The sequence below is a fragment of the Perca flavescens genome, chromosome 12, assembly GCF_004354835.1.
Source record: "Perca flavescens isolate YP-PL-M2 chromosome 12, PFLA_1.0, whole genome shotgun sequence".
Lineage (NCBI taxonomy): Eukaryota > Metazoa > Chordata > Actinopteri > Perciformes > Percidae > Perca > Perca flavescens.
This window is the reverse complement of record NC_041342.1, coordinates 21,675,781-21,696,971: the sequence shown is the minus strand read 5'-3', so window position 1 is coordinate 21,696,971 and position 21,191 is coordinate 21,675,781. Positions and strand designations below refer to the sequence as shown.

The 21,191-nt window shown below is 38.7% G+C and overlaps 2 protein-coding genes across 2 annotated transcripts in view; one reads left to right on the top strand and one right to left on the bottom strand.

The window, feature by feature from the left end:
- Nucleotides 1-6,984, bottom strand: part of pigk (phosphatidylinositol glycan anchor biosynthesis, class K) — a 28,032-nt gene extending 21,048 nt beyond the window's left edge. Inside the window, exons 1-8 of the mRNA XM_028594161.1 lie at nt 6,847-6,984; nt 6,588-6,641; nt 6,363-6,454; nt 4,930-5,065; nt 3,717-3,828; nt 2,964-3,060; nt 1,768-1,885; nt 907-1,017 (exon numbers count right to left, since the gene is read on the bottom strand). Of these exons, the coding sequence (XP_028449962.1) occupies nt 907-1,017; nt 1,768-1,885; nt 2,964-3,060; nt 3,717-3,828; nt 4,930-5,065; nt 6,363-6,454; nt 6,588-6,641; nt 6,847-6,912 (786 nt within the window). The 5' untranslated portion in view covers nt 6,913-6,984. The remainder of the gene's footprint in view (nt 1-906; nt 1,018-1,767; nt 1,886-2,963; nt 3,061-3,716; nt 3,829-4,929; nt 5,066-6,362; nt 6,455-6,587; nt 6,642-6,846) is intronic.
- Nucleotides 6,985-8,621: 1,637 nt separating this feature from the next.
- Nucleotides 8,622-21,191, top strand: part of ak5 (adenylate kinase 5) — a 79,054-nt gene continuing 66,484 nt past the window's right edge. The window contains exons 1-5 of the mRNA XM_028593625.1: nt 8,622-8,941; nt 10,217-10,403; nt 12,463-12,630; nt 16,370-16,542; nt 20,679-20,792. Of these exons, the coding sequence (XP_028449426.1) occupies nt 8,882-8,941; nt 10,217-10,403; nt 12,463-12,630; nt 16,370-16,542; nt 20,679-20,792 (702 nt within the window). The 5' untranslated portion in view covers nt 8,622-8,881. The remainder of the gene's footprint in view (nt 8,942-10,216; nt 10,404-12,462; nt 12,631-16,369; nt 16,543-20,678; nt 20,793-21,191) is intronic.

Here is a 21,191-nt window from a genome sequence, read left to right as displayed (position 1 = left end):
TGTTCAAAACCCCAAATGCTTTCATAGGACCTGAGTCAGCCTGCCACAGTCCATAACCACAAAAAATAGATCCTACATTAATTGTTGTATCAACCAACAATTATTTTATAATGACTAATCTAACAATTAGTTTTTTGGGCTAACAATTAATCCTTATTAAAAATAAGGCCCATTCCAATTTCTCAGAACCCAAATTGAGGTCTTGTGTAGTCTGACCAAAATCAAATTATTTCCAAGTTAGAGCCAAGTAAGTACTTGCTGTGGTATAAAACCTAAAGAAGAATCAAATCCTCACAATGAAGAAGCTGAATCCAATGAATTTTAGGCACTTCTGCTTAAATAACTATGGTAATACAATTAAGTTTAGTCTATTATGGTTAATTGTAGTCTATAAATTTAGTTTACTCATTCGACTAATCGTTTAATCAAGTAGTTGTTTCAGCACCTTTGTATTCTCACCCTCACACACTTTAAGTAAATACTAAGTTACATAAAGAAAACACAAATGTATACAAAACTATGCGACAGACATCTGCTAAAGTGTGTACATGCACGCTCACATGACATAAAGTAGTGCACAAACACTTATATACATCTTATTGGTGTATATGCAGAGCTGACATCTATAGAAGTGAGCATGGTTCACTAGTGCTGAATCTATTAATCAATCAAATTATCACACATTATGTATTAAGCTAAAATGTAAAAATGTTTATCATTGATAGAACTTAAATACTTTTGTTTTTTTAGAAAGATTTGAATGTCAACATCAACTCTGGGAACTGTAATGGCCATTTTTCACTATTTTCTAACATTGTAGAGACTTAAACGATTAATCTATTAACAGAAAAAACTGAACTGATAAGGAAAAAAAATGTATTGGTTAAAATGCATGCACATCCTCACCAGGTCATTCATGTTGGCTTTGCTTGCAGGGTGGATGTCTTCCAGGAACTCCAGCAGGTAGAAGGTGTAACGGTCCATCAAATGGACTCCTATAGCCAAATCTGGCTGGTGCTAGAAATATAAGAATGACAATATTCAATATCCAACAGCAGTTTATCAGCATAGGTGCTTTGAAAAGTATTAGAATCAAAACATATCATCTGAAGCTAGCTAATTTAGCTAATGCTAGTTTCATTACTTGGTTGAAAACACTTACCCAAGTGACTTTTTAAAATTTCAGACTGGGTTGTTTTTAAAAACAAGAACCCTGTATGTGCACTTGATAGCTCACAGACATACATTGTATTGTGCCAAAAGACTGATGCTAAGAAATGATCCATGTAGAAGATATGGAAATAGAGGAGCAGCATTGTCTCATATTGCAGACAGTGTAGAGCTAGATGGTGCTGGTATTTTTAGTATGATATGAAAAAAACACTTGTTATTTACTTATAGTACATACTGTACTGCTGTTAGTTTGCTCAGCTTACATACTTGAGTATTTTTTCAGTTTTAACTTTTCAAGAGAAAATGACTTTGGGATGGAGACTAATAAACGTAACGCTATCTTGGGTAACGTTGACTAGGGCAGCTTAAATGTAAACTCCCCCAAATCCAACGTACACTTATTATATCAAAATTGCAGAAATTTGACACTTTGGATTGTATTTTGGGGTGAATATGTATGAACATAGTCCTCAAGCCTAGTCTTAAGCTGCAATGGGCTATCAAGCCAATCGGCTTATTAGAAAACCTGACAAACTGATTGATGAACAAACTGATTTTAACGCAATCTCCTCCATATCAGGGCGGGTAACTCACCGACAGGGAGTCCTCTCCAACTTGACTGCTGGCCAAAGCCATGAGGTTTGGAGAGTAGAACCTCTCATACATGGAAGCGCCCTGACAGGTGTCAATGATGAAGAGCAGCTCATTATACCTGACACAGACACACAGACACACACAGACACACACAGACACACACAGACACACACAAAACTGATTGGAGAATACACAGCTGGCATATCACTAGTCCATTTGCTCCAATAAAACCTGGGCTAACACTAACCTTCTAATCATCTTTCATACTGCAGTTGCCATGGTGACCAAGAAAAACTAACAGCTTCATTCAGTCCCTCTAACACCCACACACATTTTCTCCCTTCCTCAGTCGCTCCTTCCTTTTACTCCTTACCTCCTTCTTCTATTAAATAGAGAATTCCAATTAAGTTATTTCCCTTGTTTAGGCAAACGTGATAAGACTTTAATATCCAGTTGACTGAACTGATACTGGGACGATGAAGGGAGGTGGCCAAGTCTCTATGGTGACTTTAATTTGGCAGTTCAAGCCTGCAATTATCACATCAGCATCAAAAGCTGTCGTCACAAAGCTTTTATCTAGCAGCCTAGGGCATGACTGCAACCCAGACACTCTCTATTGATAGGTTTGGAGGACAATAGAGGCGCTGGTAGCAGAAAGCCACTTTTGCTCATTTAGTGTCTCGCAATGCACATATTAAACACAGCAGCACCTTAAAAAGCAACAGATTCCATTTATAAACAGCGACAGGTTCTCCTTCCTTAGAGGTTTTGTTAATGTATGTATAACAGTCCCCTTGCTGTTATAGTGTTATATGATGTGTTTCTTTAGTTTATTAGGTCTTACAACTACGTAAAGTTTCAACGGCACAACACTGACAGAATTCTGTTGCACTGTCAAGGCCATATAGCGCTAGTGAGTCAGTTCTGCTGTGGCTGTTGGGTGTAGTTACAGGTGCAACAGTACACACTTCTGACCACATCCAAGTCCTTGGGTGTTTAGAGATGCAACTCTAAACTAAGAATATGTAGTATGAATTATTTACCAAGAAGTACATTAGAACCTAAATACATTGATTGCTACATTGAATGTTACATACCAACTACTAAAGGGACTTAGTAGGAGAAACACAGTATTTAATGTTTCTTCACAAGGACCTTTTCCAGCTTATTTTTATGTTACTTTCCAGTTTATTTACCTTCTTTTCTGCCACATCTGCTCAAAAGCATCGGCCAGTTCCACATTACTTATCTCCTCAGAGTCCTGGAACTTCAGAAAGCCATTTCCGCCATGGCCTGTTAAACAAACACATATTATAAATAATTGATTCATCGCTGATTCATAATGAAAAAATATGATATTGAATGGAAAATAACAACATAAAAAGGGCTGGCAGCAGTGTGCGCACTGTGTGGGAGGAAACAAATAAAACAGACGTGTGTCTACATTCAGCCACAGATAAATAAAATAAAGAAATGGTTTGATAAAATCTGACTCTTTCAACTTCAAAACGGTCTTTAAAATACATCGCAAGAGAGTCTAAAAACACACCACTCGCATGATGCTATGTACTTATTGTGAATATGTGTTAAATCAATTAGCAGCATCCTCATTGTGATAGCCTTTTTCAGCCTTTTGCATTTTGATTGTGGTGAAACATAAAAAACATTATAATACTGTCAATTTCTTTTAATTTTACCTACTGGGCCAACTAAATTATTTTGTGGATAATTCACCTACATGAACTGTAGCCATTATGAGTATATTTACATCCACTCTCTGGGAAATGTAAGGAGTCTTTAACTAAAGCAGAGTTGTAGACACTGTACGAAAAGTGGGTACGTAACCAGTGCTTCAGTTATAAAAAAGCTTCTATCACTGAGCATGGCACATTAATTAAATATGAAGAGTGTAAGTGGAGTATTTGAAGCGGGATTTGTCCTTTAATTACCTGTTAGATATATGAGGATGTTGCTCCGGTCATCAGAGAGGAGGCGTTTTGAGCGTGGAGTGCTGGGTGGCAGTCTGCCAGTCAAAACACGCAGGAAGTTCTCCACCGTCACCTGAAATGTGAGTAGTATATGGCAATGATTTTCATAACCTAACATGGATTGGAAGTGATACATTATTGAATGTGCATCTTACAATGTAATGCACATAGACAGAGGATTATTAAAACAGTGAGGACTGTTAAAAAAATAAAAATAAAAAAGGGAACATGATTTCACCAGTCAAAACTTCTACCAATCAAAACACATTTCAGAAACGTTTCATCTGCATCAGCCGGGTCAGTATACAGCAACTGCTCTACTTATCTTTTAATTAAACTGTGATAATCAATTACTTATTGTATTATTTTCTTCTTTTTTCCCCCCTCTTGGTCTTTATCAGCTTTTCTTGCACACGATTACCTTTTGACAGCAAACATGGATCGGTGGTGCAGTGTTCATATTTAAAAGACCAGTACAAAGCAAAGCAAATAATCAAAAACAAACTGGATAAGAGTGGATACGCCACTGGGGCTCTGTTTTGTTGTAACAAACAAAACACTTGGGTGCTCCTCTATTTGAGAATGCAAATGTTATCAAATCATTTCCTGTTCAACAGACGAACACTGGACAAACAATGTTGACCAGAGCCCCCTCCAATTCCCTAATGCACCTGTATTATATTTGTCTACAAGTGATGTTATATAGTACTTAGTTTTTATAAAGCAGGCAAAATACTAAATGGGATACATCCACCTTGCAGTTGGCAAGATATGCAAGTAACACATTTCAGATTTGAAGTATCCATGTCCCTTTACCAATGTCTTTAATAACTGTACCTGAGGTTTAAAAGAAGATATGATGGTTCAAACGATCGCAAATGGAGTAAGAATTTGTTTTGCTTCCAATTTAAGAAATGTATTTTGAGGTTGTTTTTTATCCTTGTGGAGCAGTCTGTCTTTTTCAGCTTTCAAGATATTGACATGTAGAAATTAGACTTTGAAAATCCTGAGGCCGGTGGAAAATGTACTGATTTAAACAGACTGTAAAGAGAAGAACTGACTTGGTGAGGAAGAGATTTTTACAGTTGTGTGTGTGTGTGTGTGTGTGTGTGTGTGTGTGTGTGTGTGTGTGTGTGTGTGTGTGTATAACTGTCTGACTACAATGTGAACTGACTTCATATCCTCGGTAGTCCACCTCCACGTCATCACCGTACACATTCAGCTCCATGTTCTTGTGGCTGAACACTGTGGCAGGTTTGGGGTTTCTGTGGTTACAAGCCATGTCATCAGCCAGCATGAGAACTATGTGGCTGGAAAAAGAGAAAATGACAGAGACCATTCTAAATGATTACATTAGAAAACAAGAGAAAGGACAAATGCTGTACTCATGTTGTCAAACACATGTTACATGTTCAGTGTTAGGTTGTTTATTACCATTAGCGTGATGATCATCATTTTGCAGACAAAGCAACTTTTCACACAGAGGTAGCAATTTAGGGTTCAGTGTCTTACTTAAGGCCACTTCTACACGTGGTCAGGAGTAGGGCTGGGCAATATATCGATATTATATTGATATCATGATATGAGACTAGATATCGTCTTAGATTTTGGATATTGTGATATGACGTAAGTGTTGTCTTTTAATGGTTTTAAAGGCTGCATTACAGTAAAGGGATGTAGTTTTCTGAACTAAGCAGACTGTTCTAGCCATTCTATTATTTGCCTTTTCCCCACTTAGACATTATGTCCACATTACTGATGATTATTTATCTAAAATCTGAATGTGAAGATATTTTGTTAGAGCACCAATTGTCAACCCTAGAATATTGCCGCAATATCAATCGAGGTATTTGGTCAAGAATATTGTGATATCTGATTTTCTCCATATTGCTCAGCCCTAGACAGGAGGAGCCAAAAATTGGACCACAAACCCTATAAATTAAAGGCCGACCTACAGGTACCAGTTAATGAGGGGAAGCATTAATTTACTTTCCTGATATAAAGTACCTACTTGGTGTGTCATCTTATCATAATATAATGTGCAGAATAATATGATTGACTTTGCCACAGTGATATTGGTGCAGACACTAATTAACTATGTTAACTATGAATGACTGCATGTAAAAAAATTAATAAAAAGCAGATCTTGTGCTTTAAAAGCAATGACAATTTTAATATTTTTCATTAGAAGCAGCTGATTGCTGCTCCTTTTAGCTTTATTCTAGCCAGGGAGAAAAGGCCTCTGAAGCAGCATTTATGATAGGCATGGTGCACAGAAATACACCACATTGACTGAAACTGAAGACGTTTGTCCTGTCATTAAATTAGTCAAATTTAGGCCAGCCTGATGTGGTTCCCAGCTGTTAGCTCTAAAAAAAGAGCATAGAAAATTGCAATTGCAGTGTTCTAATGTTTAGCAACCTCCAACATTTATGAAGTGGAGACCATGACGATGAGAAAAGGCTTACATCTGCTCCTAAACATCAACACCTTATGACTATACATTTCAAATGCCTTTGTGTACCTCTAGATTATTATCCCAATTGAATATCTAAAGATGACACAATAGATAAGACACAATAAGGACATAAATGTTATCACCGTTACCTGTCAGGAATGCCCAGCCTCTTAACACTTCTGTAGACGGACAGAGTATTGGCCACATGACGGTAGTTGAACCAGAATCTCGATGTACACACCTGTGTATCAAACACAAAGCCGGTTTATAAGGCACAAACATGTTTCTGCTGCTCCCATCATTAATGCAGAAAATCAATTAACATGTACCCAGCTAAAGATATAAGGTTAACGTTTAAATCAATGAATGTTTACCAGAACAGCCCAGTTGTTAGTATGACCACTGCTGAAGAACTGCCCTGCGTTCTCCTGCGAAACAAGTGGAGGAAAATTATTAATTGTACGTATTTTTTTTTAATCTAGTTTCGGCCCGTACAAGCAATCAGACGCATCACCAAAACAGCTAGCATGACAGCAAAGAAGGCTAACATGGTAACGACATTTCAGGTATTCAACATAAAACAAACTAATTGGCGGAGTATTCATTGCTGCATGTGAAGGACTATAAACTCACCTCAACGTTAATGCTGTTCGTTGATAAGAATGTGGAAAATAAGCTGAAAAAAGTGAGTATTTTCATTGTGCAACACTCAGTGACATATATAAAAGGCAACACTGTGCATCGAGGAAGTGAAAACCGGCAAGTGCTTCCGGTAAGAGACATTTCAAAATAAAAGCTTTGGTATGGTAAACGTAGATGGATCATTAAAATGCACTTGTAGAAAAAGTGCATGCGAATGTCTCAGAAAGATGCTCTACCTCAGGATTATATGCCAAGAAATTTACAAATATGTCACATATACTGTAGATCATAAGACATTTCCTATTTCTTTTTTCTAACGTAAAATAAAATGGAATATGGGTCTCTGGATTTACATGCTCGTACCAATAATATATCCTGCCCCTACACGGTATTATAGCAAGCCAAATCTTTTGAGCGGAAAAAATAAAAACATAAATAACAGATACACCTGCAGTATGCAAAACACAAACACATTGCATATGTTAGTTGTAAGTGAAATAACGAAAAATAAGTAAATAAATTAAAATGCAAAACTCTGTTCATATGAGTTGCGAGAGGCACTCAATGGGATATCATGGGGAAATGATTTTAGGGACTTGCAAATTGGATTTCACTGTTATTTGATTTCTACAGCAAATGTGTTCATATTCCTGCATGGTCTTCATCCAGTCCCTTTTAGAGTCACGTCTTCTTCCAGTTTTTTGGTTATGGTTTTGTGTCTGAACTGTTCCTACCAAAGTTCATAGCCACATTCTATTTATTGTGGTATTACAGTGATTTGTGTGATGTAGTAGTTTCTTTAAATATTTTTTTGCATTATGTGGCAATTCATTTTTAAGTATAAGTAAGCCACTCAAGTGTCCAGATGACTGCATGTCTAATTCAGCGAATCATTATTTGTATATGGCAGATGAAAAAAAGCAGATTAGACATCAAGTGATGCTGACAGCTTCATATTCAAATGCCCTCTCCAGCTAATTGGTAATAAGAAGTGACATTTAGATCACAGGCAGCAGATGTCAAAATGCATGTCATGTTACTGCTGAAGAAACCTAAGTGTCTGGGAGCCCTGGCTGCAGTACAAGGTGAAGCTATGAAAAAACATGTCTTTCATGTAACAAGCAGAAGGTCTACTAGAAAAGCTGCAACAAAATCAGTTTTGACACACCGCAGAGCGCCAATACAGGTCTGCTTACCACTTCAATCCTCTGGACGTCTATTGCTACACACATAGCTCATCACAGTAATGCCCTTATCCAAATGCATCACATTAGAAAATGAAAATGCATTAAAAGCTCTCCAACAAAACAGTTCTGGGTCGCATAAATCTTCATTGTTTTATTTTAAAATGTTCATTAAATTAGCGTTTTCCATTTTGTCCTCAGCAGTGACTGATTTCTCTACTTTCTCTCAAAGCCAGAAACGAGAGAATTAAGTTTCAAACTTGTGATGTCATCAAGTATAAAGTCTGGAGCTGCTCCATAGACAATGAATGGGAGACTGATTTGGTTTTCTTTTGATGAGCTTTATTCTGTTGTATTGTGCGCAGTTATGAAAAAGAATGAAAAATTTACGCATATACTCAGCATCAACATCCCCTATGATTATATACATTATAATTCCTTGTTCTCTGAGTTACTGTTACTACAATATCACCACCAAGTTTCCAGGCTGACTATATCCTTGTGAAAAACACCATTACGAGGCGGTGCGTGCGCTATTTGGCACAGCGCGCGACATCTGTGCCAGCGTCAAGGCGCACATGGTGCGTGCTGGAAGCAGAGCCTGTAGGAGGGAGGACGGACGAGCCGCGCATCCGCATCACCGAGAAGGGTGGCGTTGTGGCATCGCCTGCAGGAATCCAGTTGTAAAGTCCTCACACGGGGCAAAAATGCGCTGAGGTGAACTGTCTGGAGCTCTGTTGGTAACCAAATTATACCTTACGGCACTGAGACATCTAAAGAAGAAGAAGAAGAAGAAAGCACGCTACGGACAAGTTGTGATTTCAGAGGAAATCCGACTGGAGATGAATACCAACGATGCCAAGGAGTATCTCGCACGGCGGGAGATACCTCAACTATTTGAGGTGAGAGATGGTTTGTGGGGGTGAGATACGTGCCGATTTGACAGTGTGATCTTTAAACAAAGATTCATGTTACTCATCGATGCCTGTCAGAGTGGCGGCAAAGATACATCTTGTTATGGCTGATGGACTTGCGAACATGCGCCTACTTCTTGATTAAAGTAGTAGTTTAAATGAGAAACACGACTGATTAATCATTTTACAAATTGCTTCAATGCAAATAAACCGAATATGACGTCCTCCTTTGCATAATTGCAAATTAATTATTAGAATGATTTTCTTAATACATTAAGATGCTCTCAGCTGGATACTGCATTCTTTTAACATGGAAAATTAAAACAACATTCAATGTCCATAATGCATTTTAGAAAGGAAAATACAATTATTGCAGAAAAGAATATGATGACATGACAGGGATATTAGCGATATATATTGGTGGTTGAGAAGGTGTCTAAAAATGAACCATGAATGAAGCATCTACAGGATTATTATACAATACAAGGTACAACGTGCTATTAAGTAAAATAAAGACAGCATAGACTCTCTAAGCAGCATAGACAGAAATATAACAATGAAGTATCATTCATTTTTCTGAGGGGGAAGCAAATTGGCTCATCCACTTAATTAGACTCAATCCCAAGTGTAGTGCAACTAATGTATGCAAGCAATCACTACTTGTTTATTTACAGACAGTTCAAACTCACACTGAGCAGTGAAGTGACACATCATCATCAACATCATAACTGCACTGTACATTTACTGCTTCTCCTATCCAAGTGTATTCCTTATCAATCAGCTAAATAGGCACGTCAACTTGTTTTCAGTTGGGAGAAGCTTTGTGTTCCCATGCTGCTGGCGGTGGGAGTTGTTAGTGAGAAGGGTGGGGATGAAATAGGAAGTCCCAGAGGAAGGTTATTGTTTTAAAGCATTCAGACAAATGTCACACAACCATACACTTGACTTTTTTGGCGTGGAGTTCGTTCTCACATTCCTCCTCGCCAATAACAGCCTGGCAAATAAACACAGAACCCTAATGACCAATTTCATAGGCTTCTGACAAAATGAGATGTTTTGTTTCCCCGGTGGAGCCAAGCCAAGGTAACCAGATCTGCACTTCAAAACTTCACCTCATTAAAAGGAGGGCTGCTCACCACTGCCAAGCTGTCAAAGAACAACACATCATAACAAAAATGTAGTGATGCCAGAACCGACATCTCCTCCCTCTCTCTTTATTTTCCCTCTGTACCTCATCACATCCTCCTCCATTTTTTTGTCCAGAGCCTGCTGACAGGCTTGATGTACTACCGGCCTGATGACCCCATCGACTACTTGGAGGGCTGTCTGAAGAAAGCCAGGGACCTCGGAGGACCAGACAAGGTGCGGTGGGATACCTTTGTGGGCCAGGAGAAGAAGTCCCTTCCCCCTCTCAACGGCGGCCAATCACGCAGGTCCCTCTTCAGAAATGGTGAGCAGTGAATGCTGATTGTACAGTACAGTGGAGCACATTAGAAACACACGCACACACACACACACACACACACACACACACACACACACACAGAACATGAATCTGTAATAATTTTTATATATATATTTGACTTCTTTCCAAGGATGCTGGCAGCAGAATATCTTACTCTCCTACACAATCACAACTGGCTCACTGTTTGAACAGGAAAGGTTGTTGACATTTGTACTGTACCGTATGAGCTCCACTTTAGACACATTGTTAAAACTGTTGTGCTGCTCTTGGAAACACTTGTAATAGAAGACCTTTAGAGTGACTTTAGAGCGTAAAGCGCAGCTGTGTGCTTAGATATATATATTTTTTTTTTTACAAAAATTACCAGAAGTATTAGTTGAGACACCAGAGTACACACACACACACACACACACACACACACACACACACACACACACACACACACACACACACACACACACACACACACAACAATATAAAGTTTAGAAGCAACCACTGCTGCTGCTTTCAAACCTGTCAAACCAACACCAGCATTCAGGGTGTAGATCTCAGCCTGTGCTGCCTTCACTGACCTGTGGCAGCCTGTTACCATGCAGTAAAAGACAGTTGAACGTGTGTAGTTAATCATTCACATGAGTGGGGATACCAAACAGCTCTTTATTCATCAATATTGATTACAGCTGTGGTTTCCAGCAGGTCTAACCAATGCAGGAAGATAAGTATTTTGTATGCAAATGTGGCAGTTTTATTAGGTCTATTTTAAATTCAAACATTTACTTCTTTGTTTGATGATGGATGTGAAGCATATTAGAAATGTACATAGGAGTGGCCATGATAATAGATGTGTGTCATGCAAATAGAACAGAGTTACGTGTGTGAGTAAAAAATAGTTTTGCATCTTTAAAGCAACACAAGAACTTTTCCCGCTTCGGTCCCCCTACAGGTTGGAAGCAGAATTGTCCAATTGTCGTAATGTCTTATTATGTCTCATTCGATCTACAGATCCGCTACCCGATCTGGCAAACTTGCATAATGTAATGTAATGTACAATTCCGCTTCCAACCTGTAGGGGGACCGAAGCGGGAAAAGTGCTCTAGTGTTGCTTTAAGTTTATATCAGTGATGTGTCTATAATCCACACAACAATGCAGACAGTAACAGATATTTCATATAAAAGAATTTCACAGTCAAGAAGTGTTGAGGGCTGACTGCTTTAAGAAATGTATCCAACTTAGATGCTTGAAAACGTTGCCAACTTGTTTAGCTGCTGGGAACTGCAGCCTAATCAGGGATAGAGATTCCTGTGTCCCGCGATTCCCCTCTCAGCTGAAAGCTGAATCTTAAATCTGCCATGTTATTAAGCGTTTGCTGGAAGGGAATGCTGTTCTCACCTCAAAATTATTCAGATCTTGTCCTGATTGACTGCTCAATGTCTTAGGGCAAAAGCAAACCTTAAGATTCACGCAGATTGGGCAGCATTAGTTGTAATTTGCAACCTTATGTGTGTTTTGCTAAATTGTTTGCATAAAATAGCTTCTCTGTTCTCAAATTCAACAAAACCTCTATTTACATCTCTGGTACATGTGATGGTGATCATCCTCATCCTTATAATAGAATGTAAGGAGATAATATTTATTCTACATGTAAATTATAGCAGTTCTGCTCCCTTGGAATAGCACGCAGTGATGATTTCTATCTTTGGTAAATGTGTTATAATCAGTGCTTTCATCCCCAGAGACAGCTGTATAATTACCAAACTGAATGAAGCAATGAATTCATCACAATAAGACACTTTCGTCTCAAATTTACTGTGATTGTTAAAACGGCATGAATTTCTTTGGTTTTTGTTCTGAAATTTGATTCACAGTTTGAAGTAATGTAACATCTGCACCTTTAAAATGACAATAATTAAAAAAAAGATTTTTAATGGTGTATTTTAAGGCTTTTAAAAAAAAAGAGTTGTTCATCAATACTTTAGAAAAAAGCAGACACATTTTCATTTCTGTGTGTGTGTGTGTGTGTGTGTGTGTGTGTGTGTGTGACAGTGTTGCCCGACAGTCCCAATTTTCCCTACAGACGCTATGACCGCCTCCCTCCCATCAGCCAGTTTTCCATCGAGAGTGACTCGGACCTGTCAGAGACCGCAGAACTCATAGAGGAGTATGAGGTGTTTGATCCATCCAGACCGCGACCCAAAGTCATCCTCGTCATCGGTAAACGACCAGTGCACCACACCAAAACACAAAACTATAAATATCTGTGCACTTACAGTACCAAACACAGGAATGAGGAAACTTTGGGGAAAAAATGTCTGATGTTTTAGATTTGAAGCTGCTCATCTGGATTCCTGCTGACTCATGTTTTCCATTAGATAAGACTAGGCGATCCTTTTACGTGTAAACATAGAAAAACATTGTGTGTGCTTCGGATGAGAGCTGTTATTATATATCTATTTATATAAACGGCTTAACAAAATACAAAGTTTATATCAGCCTCGCTGATGATCTAAAAATAAATGGCCTGGATGGGAATCTAAGAGTCTGAGATTGTGCGTACGTGTGTGTGTACACACTAGTGTGTTTTTTTTCTGGTATTTTGAACATAAGTGTCTTGTCCTGCATGCATGTAACCCTGTGCAATCTGACCAGCAGCTAAACACCTTCCACCTTCAAGCACTGGAGACTGGGATCGCTATAACTCAGTTTATTTGACTTAGAAAAGGTGAAACTGGGAAATGAAACACACTGACCAGTTACTTACAGTACATATTGATGAATCACAAACATTATACAATGATAATTGTAAAAACAATATAACTACACGTCACTGTAATGCGGTAGTATATACAGTATCTAACATGTAAGCTGAAATAAAGGAAATACGTAATGTATTGTTATACAGTGTATGTAATATAACCTATATTGTTTATCTAAATAAACTAAAATATATTTACATGTAGCACAACCCAAGATAATAGTGGCAAACTAGCTTACTGAAGCATACTGTCAGTCTAATAGAGCTATCAGTCATCATCAAAAATATACATATTGCACATCAAACTTACTGACAATAATTAACAAAGATATAAGAACAGTATGTCAGCATCTGTTTCACATACCGAGAACACTACCAAAGGCATGGAACGTCGAAGATTGAAGCGCACAGTATGGAGAGATGATAACACAAACCATGAGACTGTCCTGTGTCCTGCTAGCAAATTAAAAATCCCACTAGGGCCACGCCAAGACCCGCCCTACAAAGCAGCTTGATTGGTTGGGGTTAGGCATTTCACCTTGAGTGGTTAAGGTTAGGCTAGCCGATTGGTCAGGGGATAGGACCTGTACAAATCAGGTTAAGTTGCCTTGCGTAAGCATGGACGCCTGGCCAATAGTAGCTATTGAAGGGCAAGTCTTGGCGTGGCCATAGTGGGAAATAAAATATCGCATCCTGCTCAAATTAAACTTCCTGACTAATCACGACAAACCCTTCTAGCTAGCGTTAGCTAGTGGCTACCTAACGTTGACGTTAGCTAGTGCTAGCTGATACTAGCGATTTCTAGTCTGCGACATATTTTGGGCTTCATTTAATTAACATAACCTGTAGTAGTACACAATTGTATGTGTATTATTTTGATTACAATGTGCGGAATTACTTTACGTTGCCTATTTATGTCTATTTATTTCTATTTCTCACCGTTAATCAACAGCATCTGTACAGCATCAACAGGGGTGGCCATTGTTGTTTATATGTGTGTGACGTCAAAAACTGTAACTGAACACACATGTGGAACAAACTACTGCCAGCAATGGGAGAAGAAAAACATTTAAGTGAACTAATGTCCTGATGGGGACGGAACAGTAGGCCCGCCTCTCTGTTTGTATCAGCAGGGGAGATCTTGAGCATGTCACTCACTGTGTTAGACACTTGTACTCTCTTAATCCGATTTCCTTGATGGGCCTGCATTAACCTGTCAAATACATTCATTAATCTTATGAATTAAGCATGGTAGCTGCACAATAAGACTAATGACACTGGTTGAGCTGGACTGAAAAATGCTGCTATTTATAAACCCTCTTGAAAATAGTTTATTTAGGTTTTAAATAAGCAAGAAAAGGACGTTGATGTCTGTTAAAAGCTCTTAAAAAAACCTTCAGCTGCAGCATGTTTTGATTTTTGGTTTGTACCTGGGATGTTCACTGTCTGTCTGTAGTGGGGATGATAGTTATTTGTCCTTGCAGCACAAAGCCAGTTCCTATCTCGTCTTTGTTAGCACATTGTGCCCTATTTTAAAGGAAAAACAGGATGGCAGCAGCTGTCATCTCTTGGGGGATTTGCTGCAAACGTTTTGAGAGAGAGGGACAGATTGACAAAGACATTTGTTGTCAGGAGGAGGCTGGGTCGACACAAGATGTAGAATAATTAAATTTGCTAAATACGTATTAGAGTATCTCTCTGATCCTCCTACCCCTTCTCTCTACTGCAAAACTTTATCTTTTCTAATATACGTGACAAGGATATTTTGTTAAATCTGTGGGCTTTTTCATGTGACATAAGAAGAAAAACACAGATAGGCCTACAGTTAATATCAGGAATGATGGCTGCATTACATTTATGTCTTCCAGTTCGAGGGTACTGGTATTACACACGGCTCACAATGCTTATTTTGCCTCCTCGTCTCCTCTATCCTCGTGTCTCTTCCTAGCCTCCTCCGCTCGCATCTCAGGTGGGAGGGGCTAAGACACGAGGAGAGGAGGCGAGGTGAGGAAAGGAATCGAGGGTGTACAAACTGAGAAATAAGAAACAGGGCTTAAGTGAACTGGGTCATTGTTACCGTTTTTAGTTGCACCTGTGCTTTTCTTGCTATAATAAGTCAAAATGTCTGATTATAAGCCCCAACTGTAAGATTAACCCAGACACTGAATACATGTAGGATTCTTTTTACACAATTACTAACATTATTTGGGATTCATTTTAAGGACAACTACAGTAACTCCGAAACTTGGCTGTCTAAATTAAATCCGACTAAATGATAAATAAGTTATCATTGATTTGTTTACTGATTTGATTACACTTTGATTGTTTTACACTTGGGTGCACACTCTTCTCCTCTTCCCTAAAAAAAATCACAAAACACATTGATGGAATAAATTACCCACGCAGCTTTATTCTCCGACTAATTTCCCTTCATTCTGTCCTGGCTTTCAAACAGGAGCAACTTTTGTGTGTTTGGCATTTCTGTGGTAATAGTAGCATCTCTGAAATCCTGGAATGAAACGCAGTAAAAGCAGCATTCAGGTTGTCAGATGGCTTTTATAGGCCTTTCACAACTGACAGCTTGAATAGTATGTCTATCTTGCACCATTTAAACATTATTGCTAATGACTGGATTCTCTAAGGGCAATTTAATTCCAAAAAAACCAACTTTATATGGTTTTGACTTGCACTTTTCAGTTTTGGAGGACTTGAGGACTGATTTTATGTGTAAAATGCAGCTGCACTAAGATGTTAAAACAAGGGCAAACCTGACAAATATTCGTAATGATGTTAACTAAACTATCCAGCATCAAGCTAAGAGCTGTCTTCTCCTACTGTCGCTCCTCTGCACATCCTTTTTCCTCTTGAAATGGAGAGATATAACATCAAGAGGATTTGGTAGCAAATGTAGGAGGTTCACACATACCTATTTCTCTCATCATCACCCTCACATAGCCCTTCTCCCCCGCAAAACACACACAAGCAGTAACACACAGTTACAAAGTTACAAACATGCAGAGCCATGCACACACACATACACACACAAAGTCTCACATAGTCTGGGTTTCTCTCACCAATACACATGCGCCTACGCTAACACACCCACGCACACAATGTTTCACACTCACACACAGACACATTTCACACACACAACAATATCTCTCCCAAAACATCAACAGCTCTCCCTCTGTGTTATAGGTGGCCCTGGCAGTGGCAAAGGAACACAGAGCCTGAAGATTGCTGAGCGCTACGGCTTCCAGTACGTGTCCGTGGGCGAGCTGCTGAGAAAGAAGATGATCCACAACGCCACCAGCAACAGAAAGTGGAGCCTGATCGCTAAAATCATCACCAATGGAGAGCTGGCACCACAGGTACTAGAGAAAAAGAAGAGGAGAGGAGGAATTGTGTGTGTGTGTGTGTGTGTGTGTGTGTGTGTGTGTGTGTGTGTGTGTGTGTGTGTGTGTGTGTGTGTGTGTGTGTTGTGCGTGTGTGTGTGTGTGTGTGTGTGTGTGTGTGTGTGTGTGTCCAGTCACTCGCAGGTCATTATCACAGCGTGCATGTAAGAAGGGACTAATTAGCAGCATCCATATCAGAAGCGTGCTGCAGAGAGGGATGCTCATCTGTCTTATTAGCATCCTTGTTTGCAAAATAATGACTCTGCCAGGGACGAAAATGGGCACAGACCCCATGTGGTTGTTTGTGCTCCATTCATCAAAACACTGTATATAAACCCAACATGATGTTTTTACACTTCCCAGTTCAATGTGTGTATGAAATTAAGATTAAAACGATTCAAATAAAAATTGTACGTTTTCAAGGACAGAGGGACGACTAAACCGTTAACTATAAATAACCAGAAAGGCGTTTCTATTCATGTTTAAGCCCATTACAGTAACAACCAATCACATATACTATTTTAGTTTCTAAGAAAACCATATGCTTTTTTAAATTATTTCCTTTAATCCAGACAGACAGTTTTAGGTCATTTAGGGAAAAAAAAAAAAAAAACCTTGATTGACATGATTGTCAAGACAGTTTAATTGTCTTTATTATTTATTTATTTTTGCTGGCCAAAGAAAGCATATCATGGTGATTTATTTGGATTTAAGACCCATAATCTGTGGTAAAATATTAACCTTGACAAAAAATAAATATGAACTGAAAAGTTCCTATGACCTATCAGGAATTTATCTTATATATGAAATGCTATGAAACAAGTGATTCTGGTTGTCTGTTTGATTGACATAATGAAAACACCTGAGAGAGGGGCCTTTACGGTCAATATGGGCACCATGATGCATTTGGTGATGCAGCGAGGTATAAGGCTGTAACACGGACACCAGGCACCCATTCTGCTTCGTGTCTGGCAGTTTTTAGCTTGCGGCCCTCATGAATTACCTCAATAACTGCCCACATCATCATTTATCATCCCTTCCTTGCCTGTTTAGCACAACACCACATCTCCCATCTGGCCACTCACTAGATGTCAGTCCAGGAACCAGTGAGATAAACAGCAAAGTAGGCCAAGCTGCAGACATATTAGACGTGATGAAGTGAATTGTGTGGCTGTTGGGCATTTCATTTCCTGCCATGATTAGTAAAACAAATTAGAATTTGGTTTCTTAATGATTCTGTATGTAACGATGAGAGGAAGAGGCAAGATACCCTTGGGTGTATGAGAAGCTCTAAACAGGAGCCCTGATGACAGCGTTGCTTGTGTACGTGTTTGATGATGTGTTTAGTGACATATTACAGATTCATAGCTTGTTTTTAGTGGTGTCAGAAGTTATAGATTGTATTCTCCCCTTTTATACCATATGATCCAAATAGCTTTATCGATTATCAATAAAAAAAAAAAATTGACAAAGAATTTTTAATCGATTTCATCTAATTCTCAGGCAAGGAAGCAAATAAGTGTATTTCCCAAATATATCAAAATATTTCTTTAATGACATATTTCTATAATTTAGACATTTCTCTCTGTAAGTAGGCTGGAAAAAAAAAACATGCAGTTCTTCTTGTACCTCAAGGACTGTAAAGGATCTGACACACCAACCCGACGGCCGACCTTCGGCAGACAAAAAAGTGCCTCGGAACACACCGAAGCGTCGCCGACTTGAGCGTATATAATACGTCTCCATAACAGTAGGCGGCGTTAATCTGTATTGTCGCCCAAAAAATGAAAACCGGCAGCTGATCGGACGTGGTTCTGGCTCCTCCCGGATTTTACAACATAATGGCGGTTCGTTCAGAATACAATCTCATATTTTAGATAGTTCACTGAAACGTGTTTCTGAAAACATTTTAAGCGAGAAATAGGCCATGCAGTTGCTGAATCTGTCTTCATTTCAGATCGACGAAGGTCAGTTTAAAAGATTTTCGTCAGATTTTGAGAGGCGTTAGTCACACTCATCCCACTCATCATTTCCGGATTAGCGCTCCACCAATCAGATTGGCCATTGAGTCTGACTGTCCGCCTTGCGATTCAACATGTCAAATCAGCCCAAATGAAGGCCGACGGCTCCTCCGACTGACGACGGCACGGAACACACGGAACAGACTCGAGTCACTGACCTCACCAGACTGTCCGACGGCCAATAATCAGGTTGGTGTGGCAGGGCCTTAACTGTGCTCAGCTGTGCAGATTCTTCAGTGCTGCAAACTTGAAATTCTTGCTGTTTGACTGTAAATCACTGCAAGGTCACATGACTATATTTATTTGAACTTCTGTTCCCTCAGAATTCCCACAGGTCTCCACATTAGAGGATCTTGGATGTTTGACAGTCTGGTCTAAAATTAAAAATAATTGCACTTTTGCTTTTACATCATCAGACGGTGGACATTTTTTTTGACGATGGTTCAGCAGGATCCAGTGCGTTGTAAAAAGTCAGCTAAAAATACACATATTATGTTAAGCATTAACTGTCAAAGTGGCAGTTAGTGTATACCTGATCTAGTCTGTACCCATTTTTCTTTTGAATTATTACATATTATTTTGTTTTCCAAGAGGATGTCTCACCAACAGTAGCAATAAATATAATTTTTTTGTAACTGTTAGTAGCTCATCAATTTCCTTTGAGCATAAACAGCAAACTAAAAACTAAAGGTGGATTGGTTAATTTTCCAGTGTGACCACACACACGACTAAAAACCTTTCTTGACCTGAGAAACAGAAGTTCCCCAAACAGACTCAACTTTCCACTTCCTGACTTTTGCCCCTGACACACGGTCTTTTTCAGCAGATGGAGCTCAATTGTCATAGAAATTAAGATATGCAACTTATCATTATTCCAAGCACCTCTAGAATTCGTCTATATTTGCCAAAATAATTTGTTTTTCAAAGATGTATTACTTACTTGTTTTGTTTTACAAGGTATTTTTTCTGGGATGTCACCACCATCTGTGATGGTGTTATTTTTTAAACACAAAATAGTGAGAGAAAAAAATCTCATTACATAATGTGTTACATTTGTTAGACTGCACCTTTGTGATGATGCAAAATGATGATAATTCATGAATGTCAAATGTACTGTTCATACCGAGTTCATAATATAGGAATAAGTGAATTATCAATTTTGGATGCAGCTTCGGTGATGATTATCCCTAGCTGCTAATAGATCGTCTCTTTGGGAGTCAGATATGACCGTGAGAGCTCAGACATCAGGCCATGCAGTGGATCAGAAGGCTTTTTTAGATTAGCTTTTCTCATTTTATCTTACACTCATACATTCATCTGTACGATGGACTCAAGATTAGGTTTGATTTCTGCATAGTCTGTCGAGCCGCCGCCTTTATTCTGTGGGTGGAGGGAAATTAAACGTCTGTGTTACTCAGTGTTGGATACGGGTGTTATTTTTAGATTTGAGCGTTGCTCATGTATCTCTGCCATATCGCATAATGCATTCAGCTCAGGGAAATACATTCACACATGTTGACCACTACTCCAGCCATGAGGAAGTAATTGATGAATGCTAACACTGACACTTGACTGCCGATGTAATCAAGACAGTTGTTCTGCTGTATTCAGACAATATTAAAGTACAATTGGCTAAATAGATTTATTATATTGTGGATTTCTCTAATGTGCTGTCATAGTTTTTTCATTCACCATAGTCATAAGACTAATCAGCAGCTCATCTATTTTCAAGGGGTTTTAACTAATCTACAGCATTGATGAATCTGGGAATTGCAACAACATTAACCAAACTAATCTCCTCCATCATGCTTCAAGCTAATTATATTTAAGAATTGAAACATTTTTGCTTCATAATTTATAGCTGAAATGTCCTGTGACACCAGTCGCTCTCTCAGAGAACTGTCCACATTGTTAAGTATTTAAAATGTGATGAAGTGAAGTAAAATGTGAGTTCGGAAAGCATCTGGCAAATTGTTGAGCTATTTGTATCGATAAAAAATCCAATGAACCCTCTGCTGATATGGTATTGTCTTATTGATCTTTTGACGATTACACATAATTATGAATCCTTTTTATTTCTCTGTTTTTCAGGAGACAACAATAACTGAGATCAAGCAGAAGATCATGAAGATCCCAGACGCTAATGGAATTGTTATAGATGGGTTCCCTCGAGATGTCGGACAGGCCTTGTCCTTTGAAGACCAGGTGAGTTCAGTTGACCAAGTATGTTTGATATTTTCTTTAGTCCAATTTTATAGTAGACACTTTGTCTTATATGCAGACTAAAACATGCCCATCTTACCAACTATAATTACTATTACATGAAAACAGCTACCATTAAAGTGCCATTTAGATACATGATACGTTGTTTAACTGCATAACGAGCAGCTGGCTTTCACATTAAGTGCAAACCACGTGGGACAACATGAGAGCTCGCTCAAGGCAAACCAAGATGACATCATTTTGTGCTGAATCCGAGTTAGATAACAATTTTCCCACTTCACCAAACTTTCAAAGGAAACAGAAAACCTCTCCAGTTGACCCAAGAGTGAAACCACCATAAATAGAGGCTAAGTTAAGGCAGAGTGACGTCAAAAAAAAGTA